Here is a 17013-nt window from a genome sequence, read left to right as displayed (position 1 = left end):
TCAGAAAATAACTGTCTAAAAAGAAAATGTCAGTGTCACCGTCACCGACAATTTTTTGAGGTTAAGTCTCGCGTGGCTTTGTTATTATTTTAATTAATAAACATTAAGGCCTTAAAGCACCAACTTACTCAAAATGTCGAAGAGGCCAGAGCATCAAGCACCGCCTGAAGTTGTAAGACTACGTTTAAAAATTAAAACTATTACAAAATATGTTTTGTTTACCACCTATTCATCCAATGTTAATTTTTTTAGTTCTACAATGAAGATGAGGCCCGAAAATACACACAAAAGTGAGTTTTCTCCACAATCGACATCTATCAATAACAATATATCGGTTATATGGGGATTGGATAAAGAAAAATTTTGATGAAATATGTTTTCAGTTCGCGTATTATTGATATCCAGGCACAGATGACAGAACGCTGCATAGAGTTACTACTGTTACCAGAAGATACTCCGTGCCTCCTTCTCGACATAGGATGCGGTTCCGGCCTGTCTGGAACAGTGTTAGAAGAAAATGGACACATGTGGATTGGCATGGACATATCACCTGCAATGTTAGGTACTTAATAAAAAATAAAATAGTAACTAATCACTGTATTGTCATTTTCTCATAACTCATAACTTAACTTTATGTTATTGCAGATGTAGCAAAAGAAAGAGAGACTGAAGGTGATCTAGTGCTATCAGACATGGGTGAAGGAGTACCATTCAGAGCAGGCTGCTTTGATGGTGCAGTTTCTGTGTCAGCCTTGCAATGGCTTTTCAATGCTGATAAGAAGTCCCACAATCCTGTCAAGAGGCTTCATCAGTTCTTTAGTTCTCTTTATGCCTCTTTGGTATGTCAAAATACATTAAACCACGTTAATAAATATTTTTAACTTACTAGTAAAACTTTAAAAATATAATTTAATTGCAGTCCAGATCAGCCAGAGCAGTATTCCAGTTCTACCCAGAGAATGAGAGTCAAATGGACCTTGTCACTTCTCAGGCCATGAAGGCTGGCTTCTATGGAGGTGTTGTTGTAGACTTTCCTAATTCTGCCAAAGCCAAGAAGTTCTTCTTGGTGTTAATGACTGGAGGGTCTGCACCACTACCTCAAGCACTAGGTAACTATCAAAGAGTTATGTGCCAATCGAATTTGTTTATGGTAATATTGGAGAAATTGATATGCTGAATCTAAATCTTATTTTAGGTACAGATGAAGCAGATAATAATCTCCAGGTGAAGTATGCTAAAAGAGAAGCCACAAGGAACATCAGAGGAAAGCCACTCAAAAACTCAAGATCCTGGATCATAGAGAAAAAAGAAAGGAGAAGAAAACAAGGCAAAGACACAAAGCCTGACACAAAATACACAGGCAGGAAAAGAAGTGGTCGCTTTTAGTAATAAAAACAGTTATGTGTAAAAACAACAGTGTATATTGATTTAAAGACTAAGCTAAAATTTAATAAAATATATAAGTTATATTTTGGTTTATCTTTTTACAACATATTTCCAAACTGTATCAATACCACTTCCAATAGTTTCCACAGGAATCATGTTAGGCAGGGGAAATCTGCAAGCTACTATGACAGTGTCAGAGTTTGTTTCTGCAAGCAACTTCTTCTCAAAGTCTGTCATCATCTGCTCAACACCAAATATGACTATATTGTTGTAGGGCTTTAAGTCAAACTTCCATAAATCACGCCGGTAAAACTTGCTGCTTCTGCACTCTGGATTTAATAATGATGCGATTCGGGAATAGTATACAAGCCATGGATTTAATTCTACTCCATCTGCTTGAAATCCCAGTTTAGCAGCTGTAAATACAATCCTTCCATCACCCGACCCTACATCCAACAGTTTACCACTTCGACCTGCCAGAGCTTTGGTAATTCCAAGGAGTTGTTCGGTGGTAGCAGGAACGTAAGGCAAACATACTTTTCTCAGCGCTGGAGCTGTAAACGGTATGCAAATAATACTGACACCAACCGCTAGGCCTCCAGTTACGTATATGAGTGCTTTTCCTGTAGACGAGAGATTTGTTGGACTCTTAGATTCCGAGCCCTGGAGTAGCTCTAACTCCATTTTTTTGAATATGATTAATGATTCGAATCAGAACATTGTTTATACTGATTGCTGAGAAAATTAGGTTATAAAATCATTTGACAATCGATTGACTTGACATGACAAAGACAGTTGAAAGGCGAATGGTTTTAGAGGTGAGACCGTGAGAACTGTAAGTTTTTATTTCCTCAAATAATACGATATTTTCAACAATAAAAATAGGGCACCATTATCAATGAAGCTTAATTGAACGAGGAATATTCTATTCGCAAGACAAACAAAAGGGAATTAAAGTTTTCAGCTGGCGATGCGGTATGATGCGGTACAATATATTTTAGGCTGTCGGTCTGACATTCAACTTGTTTGACAATGTCAGTGGTGCAATAAATATTGGCATTTCTGTCAATTCGGTGTGTGATCCTAATCGGTAGCGGCCAGTAGCGGCAGAGATTTTATTTGAAGTGTACAATTTCTAACAGTGTTATAATAAAGTAAACACTAGAATAATGACGGCATTCGAAGAGTTCGGTGTCCTCCCCGAGCTGGGGAAGGCCATCGAGGAGATGGACTGGACACTACCAACAGATGTCCAGGCTGAAGCCATACCGCTCATCTTAGGCGGTGGTGACGTGCTTATGGCTGCTGAGACTGGCAGCGGAAAGACTGGCGCCTTCTGTTTGCCCATCCTGCAGATAGTATGGGAGACGTTAAAAGATCTACAAGAGGGGAAGACGAGTAAGATTATACAAACAGTTTCGTCAGAATGGACGATGTCTTTTTTTGACCGCACAGACGCGCTAGCTGTAACGCCGGATGGTCTGAGGTGCCAGTCCCGGGATCCGAAAGGCTGGCACGGCTGCAGGGCCACCAAGGGCGTACATAGCAAGGGAGCTTATTACTATGAAGCCACTGTGACCGATGAGGGTCTGTGCCGTGTAGGCTGGTCCACACAGGCGGTAAGTCAATATTCACAAGTGATAAACATGAAAATAAAACTAAAGAACATCTCATCATCAACAAATTCTAAATTCAATTGTTAAAAGTTCATATTTCCCCCACATTCTGATGATTTTCAATTCAATTGCACAATATTTCAAAACATTAACATTTTAATATCCTTAATATTTTTAGGCAAGACTGGATCTTGGTACAGACCGCCTAGGCTTTGGTTTTGGAGGCACAGGCAAGAAGTCAAATGCCAAAAACTTTGATGACTATGGTGCACCATATGGAATGAATGATGTAATAGGTATGTCATACTTTTTCATTTGTTTGATAACATTATGTTTTGTGCATGATCTAAATAAAAATAGGCTCCATATCAAGAAAATACCCATTTATAATTTGAGTATCAATTGTGATCTTGGGGTATTCAGGGATCTTTATGATAATTTGGTAAAGGTTGAGCCAATTTTGTATAGAATTACCTTATTGCAATATTTTGTGAGGTCCTTACAATTTTGGGTAAGAAAAAGTCCCTAATTTAGTTCTTTATAAACCTTTTAATAAATATTAGTAATTTTTACTAATAATTCTTTATTGCACACATAAATACATTTTGACACACTTAAAAATAGAGAGATTATGTACAACGGTGAGCTTAACTCAGTGCTGGGGCAAATTTCTAACATTTTCTTTATTATTTAAGGATGTCTACTGAACTTGAACACTGGTGATATCAGTTACACAAAGAATGGGGAGCCTCTTGGAGTTGCCTTTAACCTGTCACCAGAGAGACGAGGTGACACATACTTCCCTGCTGTGGTACTGAAGAATGCTGAGATGAGCTTTAACTTCGGCAAGATGCCATTCAAGGTGCTTAAAAAATATAATTTATTGTAACAACAAAAAAGGGTAATTTCTAGGTTTATTATCTAGTCCAGATGCGATGTGTATTGCATAACCATACTTATACCTACTTGCATCAAAAGAAGTCTGTTGTAGAACTTGCTGCTTCTTGTGAAGAATTATGTGTTGGGTATTTTGTTGTCACAACAATTCATACCTCGCTTTGCAATATTGCATAATACTTTTGGGTATGATTCATTATCATTAATCAATCATGTAAGCATATCATTTAGAGTGAAATTATGATAAAATACTACTTATGACATGTGTCATACAAACCTATTATAGTATTTTTTTCTGCTGGACAAAATTAATGGTATTTTTTTTTCTTTAGTACCCGCCAACAGGGGACTACGTAGCCATCATCAATGCGCCCAAAGACCGCGTGAAGCCAAACGTGGTGTCATCAGACAGCGCGGTCGAAGCCACGCCGGCTAACAATGCACCTAGATCCATTATCATTGAGGTAAGTGTATCTTATCGTATATTATGTCAAAACATTTTTATACCTATTAAAAATATTTAGAATAAATTAAAATCTGCTAATTAGTCACTGATGATATGATTTTTTTACGAAATATTTTTTTGATGAAGTATATTTAGAATGCAAAAAATTTCTTATTTTATTCTTAGCAATTCATAAAATAAAAGACGAAAACATTTTTACCCTAGCTCTAGATCATTTTCAATCTTTACGACCACACTGCAAAGCGTAGTTCCAGACTAGGCGATTGAAACGCGTGTGTAAGCTCGTTTTTAGGGTTCCGTAGCCAAAATGGCAAAAACGGAACCCTTATAGTTTCGTCATGTCCGTCTGTCCGTCTGTCCGTCTGTCACAGCCGATTTACTCGGAAACTATAAGTACTACAGTGATGAAATTTGATGGGAATATGTGTTGTATGAACCGCTACAAAAATATGACACAAAATAGTAAAAAAAAGAATTGGGGGTGGGGCCCCCCATACATGTAACTGAGGGATGAAATTTTTTTTTTCGATGTACATACCCGTGTGGGGTATCAATGGAAAGGTCTTTTAAAATGATATAAAGTTTTCTAAAAAACATTTTTCTTAAAGTGAACGGTTTTTGAGATATCAGCTCTCAAAGTCGTAAAAAGTATGTCCCCCCCCCTCTATTTTTATAACTACGGGGTATAAAATTCTAAAAAAAATAGAGGTGATGCATGCTAATTAACTCTTTTAACGATTTTTGGTTTGATCAAAGTATCTCTTATAGTTTTTGAGATAGGTTGATTTAACTGTAATTTACGGAACCCTTCGTGCACGAGTCCGACTCGCACTTGGCCGGTTTTTGAAACTGCATATAGGGCGAACTCACCACTCTACAGAAGTTCATACTTTTCTTTTTTCTGAATAGCCTTCAAGAGAGTTGGCAGAGCAGACCTGCAATCAGATAACGAAGTTCAAGAAGTACCTGGACAACCCAAAGGTTCGCGAGCTGCTAGTGGTAGGCGGTATTAACGTGAAGGATCAAATCAATGCGCTTAATGCCGGTATTGATATAGTTGTGGGCACCCCTGGCCGGTTGGAGGATCTTATTCAAGGAGGTAAGGATTTAAAAATATACTGTGACAACCCTCGTTATTTCTCTTTCTTTTTACACCTGCATGTAACTTCAAAGCATCACACTCTTGAGTGCCCTTTTCTTCTTTTGTACTTCATGTACGATAATTATACGACATTGATGATTATGATGATGATGACCTCCTGGCCGATTATCGGCTACGGCTGCTGTTCTCATGTAAGGAGATTAGCCAACTGCGCAAGACATATTATAGTGCACAAGCATTTGCGTAGGTGCACTCACACAGGTGCACTCACTATTCCTTCACTCTCATAGCCCGATGGGAACGCAATCCGACACGACCGGAGAGAGATCAGGCGCAGGACCGACATTTGCGTGCTCTAACGACGTTGATATTGTATACAGTTTAAGATGACAAGAATTAGATCAACCAGCTATTCTTAAAAATATATACTTTTTAATAGAGAAGTATTGATATTAGATATCAATCTATCAATGTTCACAGCTCTATGGCTGAAGTTTCTAACATCCACCTTCATTCAGGTTACTTAGCTCTCACACATTGTCGTTTCTTCGTCCTGGACGAGGCGGATGGTCTCCTCAAGGCTGGGTATGGCGAACTCATTGAGCGCCTGCACCGACAGATACCCAAGATCACCTCTGATGGTCGACGACTGCAGATGGTTGTGTGTTCCGCTACTTTACACGCTTTTGAAGTTAAGAAAATGGCGGTAAGTAGTTTTGTTTTTGGAAACCGTTTACTTATTTGAATTTAGGAGACCTATTTATTAGTTACACTAGCCGTTTTCCGCGGTTACACCCACGTCCCGTGGGAGCTACTGCCCGTACCTGATTAAAATATAGCCTATGTTACTCGCAAATAATGTTGCTCTTTAATGGTGAAAGAATTTTTAAAACCGATCCAATAGTTTTTGAGTTTATCCATTGCAAACAAACAAAGTTTTCCTCTTTATAATATTAGTATAGATTATAATCTTATGCAAAAATTACTATATAGTATTTTCGTTATAGGAGAAGTTAATGCACTTCCCTACATGGGTGGACCTGAAGGGTGAGGACGCGGTGCCAGAGACCGTGCACCACGTGGTTGTCAACGTCGATCCGCAGAAGGACCGCCTTTGGGAGACTCTGCGCAAGTGAGTACCCAGCATGAGTATACCAACTACCTCATATGAGATCAAAGTTACACACAACTTTACTATCAGAGAGAATGATTAGGTACCAACTTGTAAATATTGCATTTACAAGTTTCATAAGTAGATAGCTCAAAAGAACAAGACTTTTGTTTCATTTTATTTTCAGTATGTAATTTTGGAGCTGGTTATGTCTAAAATTAGTTACTTTGACTTAAAATGGCGTTTTTCAGGCTAATTTGACAAAATTCATTTTGGATTTCGATTTTTTTGGAAAAACCAGTATTTCCATTTGTCGTAATCACTTCACAGCAGCAACTATCCTTGTTATAGACACGTGCAGACCGATGGCGTGCACTCTAAAGACAACATTCGCAGTGGCAACACCACGCCTGAGACGCTGTCGGAGGCCGTCAAGTTACTCAAGGGAGAGTACTGCATCCGCGCCATCAGGGAACATAAGATGGACAGGTGATACTTACTCCAAGATTTTTTCGTAAAACAGTTATTATGAATGGTTCCTGTCAGCGATTTTAACCCGTCCTGTGGGAGCAATTCCTCGTACCCAGATAGAAAGAAGCCTTCCTTGATAAATGGTGTTGTCAATCTAACACTGAAAGAATTTCTCAAATTGGTCCCAGCAGCATATAATGTATTCAAACAAACAAATAAACTCTTCAGGGTTATAATATTAGTATACATAATCAATTATTACGTGAATTTAGGCAACAGGCTAACAGCAAAACCGCGGATTATGTATTATTCTATTGAAAGTCATACCCAATCTTAATATTTACACTTTGTAGATTTAGGTCTTCATTCCTGAACATAATTTACCTCTTTCCAGAGCCATAATCTTCTGCCGCACAAAGTTAGACTGCGACAATTTAGAACGCTATCTAAAGTCGTACGGCAACGAGTTCTCCTGCGTCTGTTTACACGGTGACCGCAAACCGGCGGAACGTAAAGGCAACTTGGAGAAGTTCAAGACTAGCCAGGTCAAGTTCCTGATATGTACCGATGTAGCTGCCAGGGGTATTGATATCTCTGGATTGCCGTTCAGTAAGTATTGCAGTATATATTTTTTGTATGAATTCTCTCTGGAATGAAGGTTGTATTTATATATAAATATATTTACAAATATATAAATTCCATGTAAACGAACTCGTGACAATAATGCTTTATTTTTCCTGTAAGCGTAATTCTGTAGGTACATATGTTTTATATTATAGTTTATTTTTCAGTAAATCAGATAACTTAGATTAAACAATACTCTTTTTTTAGTGATTAACGTGACTCTGCCCGATGAGAAGTCAAACTACGTGCATCGTATTGGTCGTGTAGGACGTGCGGAGCGCATGGGTCTGGCAATCAGTCTAGTCTCCACCGTGCCAGAGAAGGTAACAAACATTTCACATCCTCTATTTCTACCTACCTACCACACATAGAAATATTAGGCACTTTTTAATCTAGCTGATCTGTGAGGTTGGGCCAGCTTAGCCAGAAAATTGTGAAAAAGCTCTTCGCTGTTCTCCTACCTACTATGGTTTTGTTCTTACAGGTATGGTACCACGGCGAGTGGTGCTCGTCTCGCGGTCGCAACTGCTGGAACACCAACCTGACGGACGACCATCCTCGAGGCTGCTGCATGTGGTACAATGAGCCACAGGTAAAGTCTTAACGCCATTTATGGGAACTCTTCTGTGTAGTGGAGGAAGTGTGAATGTTAGAGAATTTCAGTATTCAGTACTAATGTAAGAATATTTCTGCACGTAGTAACATTTCTAATAATACTGAGGTACCTATGTAATAGTATGGTTGTAGTTTCACTCAAGAGATTGGAAGTTTTCTCATCGGCTTATCGGAACATAGTCATGATCATAACTCAAAGGAGAATGTTCTCCTTTTTCTGGTTCTGGTTTCTGGAGGTTCTGTCATTGAATAAAAAAAACTTACCCGTTCTTATTTCTGTAAATCGTTGACAGTATCTAGCCGACATCGAAGACCACCTGACGATCACGATCCAGCAGATCAGCAACGACATGAAGGTGCCTGCCAATGAGTTCGACGGCAAGGTCACGTACGGACAGAAAAGGCTACAGACCGGCACTGGATACCAGGTAACATGAACTTTCTAACTTATCTACTGTAAATGCTATTGTTAGTTTCTCTATGTGTAGTTTTCATGGTAGAACACCTGAATAGACATAGACAGCTTCATAAAGTGAATGACACATTCCTGGGTTTAGGTATTCGTTTTTATAATAAGCTTCCTTTGAACTTACAAGAACTGCCGTTTAATAAATTCAAAGAACAAATTAAGGCTGTTCTTATAAAAAAGGCATATTACACCATCAATGATTATTTGAATGATAAAAATAGTTGGTCGCCATGATGAACGCAAGATAGATATATTAGCTATATTATTTAGATAATTTAAATTTCTCCCATTCAATTTCTTGACTCAATGACATTTATTTTATTTATTTATTATTTAATTATTATTTTTTAATGTTTTTACATTATTGACAAGATACATTCTTTGTATTAATTTTCTGTTTTGGATTTTAGTAAAAAATACTACTTAGCGGGAACTGATAATTTAATCTTGATATTGAGTTGTGTAGCAGTGAGTACGTCATGCTCCCTTACGCGGTGTCCTGCGTGAGCGACGAACGCGACGCGACGCGACGCTGCGAACGCGACGAACGCGATCAACTCAACGGCATGCCCTACATGTGGCCTATGTGACAGTCTGCGGCGAGACGCGACGTTACGCGCACTTGATTTGAGGGCGACCAGATGCGACACCACGAACTATTCAGAAGCGTTGTGGGACAAAAAACATAAACATTATAGAAATCGTTTTTTAGTACAAAGAACTGAAAGAATATTGCTGTGTGTACTTTAAATATGAACTTTCAAGCAAAATTGTACCTCAATGATTTGAGAAGTAATGACCAAAATCACGTAGGACACTTGTCGCGTATAGCATCGCGTCGCATTACGTCGCGTCGCGTTGCGTCGCGTCGCGTCGCTTTTGTCGCTCACGCAGGACACCACGTTACGCGGTGTCCTGCGTGAGCGACGAACGCGACGCATCACGACGCGACGTAATGCGACGCGATGCTATACGCGACAGATGTCCTACGTGATTTTGGTCATTACTTCTCAAATCATGGAGAAGTTGTGTTACAATTTTGCTTGAAAGTTCATATTTAAAGTACAGACAGCAACAATCTTCCAACTTGTTTGTACTAATAAACGATTTCTTTAATATTTATGTTTTTTTTGTCCCACAACAATCAACGCTTCTGAATAGTTCGCGGTGTCGCGTCTGGTCGCCCTCAAAACAAGTAAACGTTACGTCGCGTCTCGCCGCAGACTGTCACATAGGCCGCATGTAGGGAATTCCTGAGTTGATCGCGTTCGTCGCGTTGTCGCGTCGCGTTCGTCGCTCACGGGGTGTCCTGCGTGAGCGACGAACGCGACGCGACGCGACGCAACACGGCGCGACGTAATGCGACGCGATGCTATACGCGACAAGTGTCCTACGTGATTTTGGTCATTACTTCTCAAATCATGGAGAAGTACAGTACAATTTTGCTTGAAAGTTCATACTTAAAGTACACACAGCAATATTCTTTCAGTTCTTTGTACTAAAAAACGATTTCTATAATGTTTATATTTTTTGTCCCACAACGCTTCTGAATAGTTCGTGATGTCGCATCTGGTCGCCTTCAAAACAAGTTCGCGTTACGTCGCGTCTTGCCGCAGACTGTCACATAGGCCGCATGTAGGGAATGCCGTTGAGTTGATCGCGTTCGTCGCGTTCGCAGCGTCGCACATAGGGGTATTTGGCATTTCTAGCCGGGCGAAACTAGAAAAACAAACTTCAACAGAAAAGAAAAATTTTATGCTTGTTAGAAAGCCAGGTAACTACTGAACAAAATCCGATCATTTTCAGACTCCTACTCCCGCGCCATCCAGCCACAAATCTCTTAGAACTTGATCATTGTGACATGCACTCGCGTCAGTTCTGACTACATTAAAAACGTAGGGGAGATGTTCCCAAAACGGGTAAGCTAAGGGAAGATGTTAAATAAAATAACCAAGAACATTACAAGCGACTTGTATTTGTACTCATAGGGTTGTTTATATAATAAACTTTGGATAACATAAGATAGTCTTAGTAATCTTCTTCAAAATTCAGAAAAAAATCAAAAAAATAAACCCCTTCGAAATACCCGCTTTGCCCTCGGGGGGGTCCTAAAACGGGTAGCGCCTTTGGGCAAAGCAGGTAATGAATGAATATATGTGATAAATGAATTAGAAAACGTATCTTAGCCTCCTGTTATTCAGGAAAACTTTATCGTTAATTAGTCTCCTTAATTATGTTAAACAGTTTTCTTATTTTGATCAGTCTAGATCACTTTTTTACTTTATTAAATGTTACATTTGAAATTATAATCCTACCAGCAGATAATTTTATTAAAAATCAGAGAAAACATATTTTAATTTCTTTTTCACGCTGTTCCTGTATTTCTTCAGCTCTCTGTGGCTTCCTTTGTCTTCGATTAGCTTTCTGTGGGATCAATTGAGGAAGTGCCCCCTTATTTCAAATCGGATAGTCACCCGTTATGCCCCTACCCGTTTTGCCCAAAAGCACGTTTTAAATTTCAACTACCTTAACCTTAAAATAGTAAACAAGGAGACCACTAAGTATTCACAATTAATAAGCATATAACATGCAAAATGATAATACAAAACTGCGAAAACCGTATCTTGCACCATATTTGAGTAGTCAGCACTAGTATAATCCGATTTTTTTTAATAAACTCTGCAAAAAATTTTTTTTACATCTAATCTCGAAAACGCTCGTTCTAGGCGCGCGAGCCAACTGACCGTGATCGGCGGGGTGGTAGTGCACCGCTCTACACTAACAGGTTCACACTAAGACCTATAATATACGAATGGCAAAGCCTACCCGTTTTAGGAAGGGTACCCGTTTTAGGAACATCTCCCCTACCGTGTTTGAAACCTCAGAACTTTTTTAGTGTCCATTTCGACCGCGCGGCCACCTCATAATTTTTGATGAAACTTTGCCAGGAATTAGTAGTAATTTGTTACTTTTCACTCCTCTTTTCCTGAATTTGTTACAAAAAAAACCAAGCCGCTATGACAAAGAACAGTTGGCCGCTAGAACCGCCACTTGCCGTAGTCATCGCCCGTGATTACTCAGAAACTATACAATGCAGATAGACGAATGATACATCAAAAGAAAGGTCTTAATTTGTTAAATTTGTTACAAAAATAAAAAAGGTCAAAACGTAGATATACAAAAAGTTATGCAATGTTAAGTTTTCAGGTTATGAGTAGGTAAGTATATCACCGTAGGCACCAAATTAATAGAGGCTAATGTGTATAGAAAATTAGTCTTTAATTTGTTACAGCGAAAAAAGACAAAAAAATACTAGAAAGCAGGTTCAATAATATGTTAGAGTCGATTTTAGTTGGCCGCGCGGACGGCAATATGCGTAAAATACAATTTCGTTTTTCTCGTTATTAAAAGTAGGTTTTAGCTTAATTAAAGTACTAGTCGATGGGTAACGTAACCTAGTTTGAATAAATATAGCGAATTTAACTGCAGCATTCGTATTTTAGGAGATATTTACAAAAACACAGTGGTATGAAACTGTATGAGAGTAGGGTGCCCATGCATTTTCACATATTCGAAATTTTCGTTATTCACGTCTTATTTTTTTAGGGAGAGTGCATACTTTATAAAAATCAAAGTCACAAATAGATTAAAATTTCTTTATTTACAATCAACACAAAGGCAAACAAATCAAGTAATAAAAGACAACCAGATAAATATAAAATCTTCATAAACTAACATAATATTTATAAACTTTATTATATTTATAATATTTATAAATTTTTCTAACTGACACGAAAATATGTGACACAGAATGTAGACATATTTTCTTAGAGGTACTTATTTAAATTTTAAAAGAATTGTCGTCGTAACAAAAATATTTATTGTTATTTAAAAAATGACATTTATAGTGGCCTATTTTTGTGCCTGGTATAAATTCTATAGTACCAACTAAGAAATAATAATAGGGTATTACATGCATTTTTGAAATATATCTTAAATAAATTCTTTAGTCTTGATATATCTCTAAAAAATTAAAAATATTTTTTTTTCTCACGTTATGTACGAATATAAATTAATTGTTTTATCATAATTTCAAATTTCGCGCGTATTTCGCGAAAACGCGGCACACAACGGACGCCATGATTGTTTTTTGGTCATGACGTCATTACGCTACTACAGCTGTCAGTAATACATATTTTGATAGGGTCATTTCGCCTGTTGGCGACCATTTAGTGCAGTTGGCAAGTTTGACGACGATAATAAAAATGCTCCAGCACTCATTTCCATGTCAAATTTGTGTAATGTATTCCTTATATACTCTATTTTAAGATTAACTTTCAGTTGTATAAGAAATATCTTACGTTTTCTATTTAAATCGATAAACCTCAGAATTAGGCGTTTTACCCAGTTTGCGTCCACAAAATCCAATTCGCGTCCACCCATGGTCCAGTTCGCGTTTTCGATCCGTAGATCGATTTCCTTTCATATTAAATTAACAAAACAATTTAATAATTTTGTGTAAACATACAACTAAAAGAATTGTTGAGTCAATAAATTATCAGACAAGGTAGCATATTCTTTGCATATTTTTTATCGATTTATTCTTCTCTCGAATAACATTTAACGCTTTATTTAAATCTTCTTCTGTGTATGTTGTCTTTTCCTTCTTTTTTCCTGTATCGGAAGAACTTATCTTAAATGAAATTACTTATATCAGTTGATAATTTAATTATAACCACGTATATATCTTAATAAAAAAATGTACTGTTTAATATATTAATATTAAACAGTATGTTTTAATTATTTTTTATAAGCAAGTATTTTACGAAAACAGTGGACGCAATTTGGTTTATTATTATAGAGGATAGTTTTAGTTCGCGTCCATTGTGGACGCACAGTGGAAGTTTCGTAAAATTCGATGTAGTAATTCGCGTCCACCTTATTTTACTCGTTAAATATAAAAAAACATTACCAAATTCATAATAAACATTATACTTTTATTCATCATTAAACTGTAGAAATAGCTATCTATCCTAAAATTCACATAAAACAATATAAAACTTACCATCAAACACGCCGCTGCACACTAATTTTTACTAATTATTTTTTCTAAAAGGATTGGTTGGACGCACAGAACGTTTGTCTATCTGTGCGTGCCTCTTATACATTAACGTATTAGCGGTAATGACTTTTCGTTTGATTAGTGTGTTAATTGACTTGTTTTCGAGGATTTTTAAAAGGAGATCGGCAAAATGGACGCGAACTGGGCTATGGACGCGAACAGGCGAAATGACCCTATGTATTGAAAATTTTAACTGACACTACCGTAATGACGTCATTAGCATGGCGGCGACATTTCGTAGTGTTCAAAGACAGATAAAAAAACCTAAAAACTTTAAACTGCAATAAAAAATATATTTATGTACCTTACGAAGTGAAACTAACATTTCCCGATTGCTTTTCCTCTAAACAATCATTGTAATTCACTTTTAATTTTTTTCTCATCTAGACTAAAATACCCTATTATCCTTAATGCTAAGAGTAATCGGCAATTCAGTGAATAAAACTGAGTCTGCAGCTCCGTTTAAATCAAATGTTATGATCTCGCCTAGCTTAAGTTCACCTTTCAACTCTGTGTCACATTTTTGACACATTGTGTTAACACAAAGGCAAACAATTGATTTGTTTGCCTTTGTGTTGATTGTAAATAAAGAAATTTTAATCTATTTGTGACTTTGATTTTTATAAAGTATGCACTCTCCCTAAAAAAATAAGACGTGAATAACGAAAATTTCGAATATGTGAAAATGCATGGACACCCTACTCTCATACAGTTTCATACCACTGTGTTTTTGTAAATATCTCCTAAAATACGAATGCTGCAGTTAAATTCGCTATATTTATTCAAACTAGGTTACGTTACCCATCGACTAGTACTTTAATTAAGCTAAAACCTACTTTTAATAACGAGAAAAACGAAATTGTATTTTAGGCATATTGCCGTCCGCGCGGCCAACTAAAATCGACTCTAACATATTATTGAACCTGCTTTCTAGTATTTTTTTGTCTTTTTTCGCTGTAACAAATTAAAGACTAATTTTCTATACACATTAGCCTCTATTAATTTGGTGCCTACGGTGATATACTTACCTACTCATAACCTGAAAACTTAACATTGCATAACTTTTTGTATATCTACGTTTTGACCTTTTTTATTTTTGTAACAAATTTAACAAATTAAGACCTTTCTTTTGATGTATCATTCGTCTATCTGCATTGTATAGTTTCTGAGTAATCACGGGCGATGACTACGGCAAGTGGCGGTTCTAGCGGCCAACTGTTCTTTGTCATAGCGGCTTGGTTTTTTTTGTAACAAATTCAGGAAAAGAGGAGTGAAAAGTAACAAATTACTACTAATTCCTGGCAAAGTTTCATCAAAAATTATGAGGTGGCCGCGCGGTCGAAATGGACACCTTTTTTATTGTGAGCTATTTAACCAAAACTACTATGGATTATCGTAATACAGATAAGAACAGTTTTATTTGTTAGGATTTAATAATGTTCACGTGTATTTTTTAAGGTTCAAAATCAATTCTTAAAGTTCAAAATGTTTGAACCGTTTTTTAATGAATTGTACTTTCCACGGTGAATATAGTTATCTTCCGGGTGCTTCCGGGTAATGATTTCTGTTGTAACGTATTACAAACACTGTCAGATGATAGATATTACACACATTAGGTGCTACTTTTTGCTACTTTTGACAGAACTTAGATGTTACTGCTGGTGTAAACTAAAAGCAATTAACCATTATTTTCAAGCAAATTATTAAATGTTTTCTTTTTAATACGCTTATTTATTGTTTTAGGCATACCAGGGAGCTCTTACTACAAACATTTAAGTAGAGAATACCTGTTCAATATGATTTTTATCTAATTTGTTAGTCAATAAAACCTTCTCCAAATCATGAATATTCCTTTATTTTATCATCGTTTCAGCCCATAATACTCACTTTTGAATTAAGGCCATCTCAATGGTTTTCTGTAAATATTAGTAAGTCCTATCTACTTTACAGCAAAAAAACCCGTACTAATAGTTTCGCCCGGCTAAAAATGCAAAATACCCCTATGTGCGTCGCGTCGCGTCGCGTTCGTCGCTCACGCAGGACACCGCGTCACGCAGGACACCGCGTTAGACGGCACTGCTTGCGGTAGCATCGGCGGTCGGGTTGCCTCCCTCCCTCAAAAATGTGCGAGGGGGGGGATGGCTGATCCTCGCGTTATGCTCGTGAACGGGTGCTGCTTGTGGTGCCAGGTCGTCTTACTGACTATATATAAGTTTTTTTTTTTTTTGTTTTATTTGTAAACTCTTTTTATTTTACATATGTTCTGGCTGAGCGGTCTAATTTACTAGTTTACAAAAGAATAGCACATGTAGGTGGGCACTCCCTGATATACTATTAAGTGTAAATAATTGGAGGCTATAATTTTCTGTTCATCAAACATATTCAATGCTTGAGTTAGTAAAGGTATGTAGGGTGAGTGCTAGCTAGCATGTGGTGTATAAATTATTTTACTGTATTGTCCTCTAATGTAATATACAAATTAAATTATATACAAATGTACATATCAAACAATGTTTAAGGTTCTTCTAACCTAACAGACAGACATGTGTTGCTGGGGAGTTTGTTGCGCCACTTCTTCTTCCCAGCAAAAACACATAGGAAGTGGTGAAGGGTGGGCGTTTTGGGGGATGTCTTTTGTAAATTTATTTTTTTGACGTTCGAAAAGTGCTGTTTTGCAGCCAAGTTTGAATAAATGACTTTTGATTTTGATTTTTTTTGATTGATGCTAGAATTTGGTGATAATATAGATGTAAGATACTCAGGTGCCCGAAATGTATAGACACTATCCAGGTTAATAAAATAGTGTAGTTTTTTTGGAAAGGTCATGGATGGTTGATAATTTTTCCCGCCAATTATAGGATCACGTGACCCAGATGGCGCCAGTAGTGAAGTCTCTGCAAGAACTGGAGTCGCAGGCGCAGCTCTACTATCTTAAAATGCACCATAACGTGACTATCGCTTAATTAATTTATTCAAATGAATTGTAACTAACTTATAGACTGATAATTTCTAATGTATATGTCCTATAATTTAATGTTGCCTTTGAACGTATTGAGATAATGGCAAGGCATTCATAATTAATCGTAAACACTAATTAAAGTTTTTATCAGCTAAATAAAATATTAAAACACAGA

The 17013-nt window shown here is 37.1% G+C and overlaps 3 protein-coding genes and 1 long non-coding RNA gene across 4 annotated transcripts; 3 read left to right on the top strand and 1 right to left on the bottom strand.

The window, feature by feature from the left end:
• Window positions 1-13: 13 nt before the first annotated feature.
• LOC110370813 (probable 18S rRNA (guanine-N(7))-methyltransferase) lies at window positions 14-1469 on the top strand. The gene is made up of 6 exons (XM_021326790.3): window positions 14-172; window positions 253-290; window positions 384-562; window positions 646-839; window positions 920-1109; window positions 1196-1469. The coding sequence occupies exons 1-6, from the start codon at window positions 134-136 to the stop codon at window positions 1384-1386; spliced, it is 831 nt and encodes a 276-aa protein (XP_021182465.3). The 5' UTR covers window positions 14-133; the 3' UTR covers window positions 1387-1469.
• LOC110370814 (ATP synthase subunit C lysine N-methyltransferase) lies at window positions 1406-2152 on the bottom strand. Its single transcript, XM_021326792.3, has one exon. It carries the CDS (start codon window positions 2068-2070, stop codon window positions 1477-1479), a length of 594 nt encoding a protein of 197 aa, XP_021182467.3. The 5' UTR covers window positions 2071-2152; the 3' UTR covers window positions 1406-1476.
• A 304-nt stretch (window positions 2153-2456) lies between these two features.
• On the top strand, window positions 2457-17011 carry LOC110370811 (ATP-dependent RNA helicase Ddx1). Its single transcript, XM_064040502.1, has 13 exons — window positions 2457-3005; window positions 3181-3298; window positions 3698-3864; window positions 4232-4363; window positions 5275-5464; window positions 5986-6173; window positions 6475-6599; window positions 6930-7067; window positions 7444-7658; window positions 7881-7996; window positions 8158-8265; window positions 8582-8716; window positions 16738-17011. The coding sequence occupies exons 1-13, from the start codon at window positions 2556-2558 to the stop codon at window positions 16840-16842; spliced, it is 2187 nt and encodes a 728-aa protein (XP_063896572.1). The 5' UTR covers window positions 2457-2555; the 3' UTR covers window positions 16843-17011.
• On the top strand, window positions 13859-14865 carry LOC135118438 (uncharacterized). Its single transcript, XR_010277590.1, has 2 exons — window positions 13859-14426; window positions 14471-14865. It is a non-coding gene; the product is annotated as an uncharacterized LOC135118438 (long non-coding RNA).
• Window positions 17012-17013: the final 2 nt, after the last annotated feature.

The sequence above is a fragment of the Helicoverpa armigera genome, chromosome 22 (assembly GCF_030705265.1).
Source record: "Helicoverpa armigera isolate CAAS_96S chromosome 22, ASM3070526v1, whole genome shotgun sequence".
NCBI classification, from domain to species: Eukaryota; Metazoa; Arthropoda; class Insecta; order Lepidoptera; family Noctuidae; genus Helicoverpa; species Helicoverpa armigera.
The sequence above is the reverse complement of the archived record's forward strand: the minus strand, read 5'-3'. Positions and strand labels throughout refer to the sequence as shown.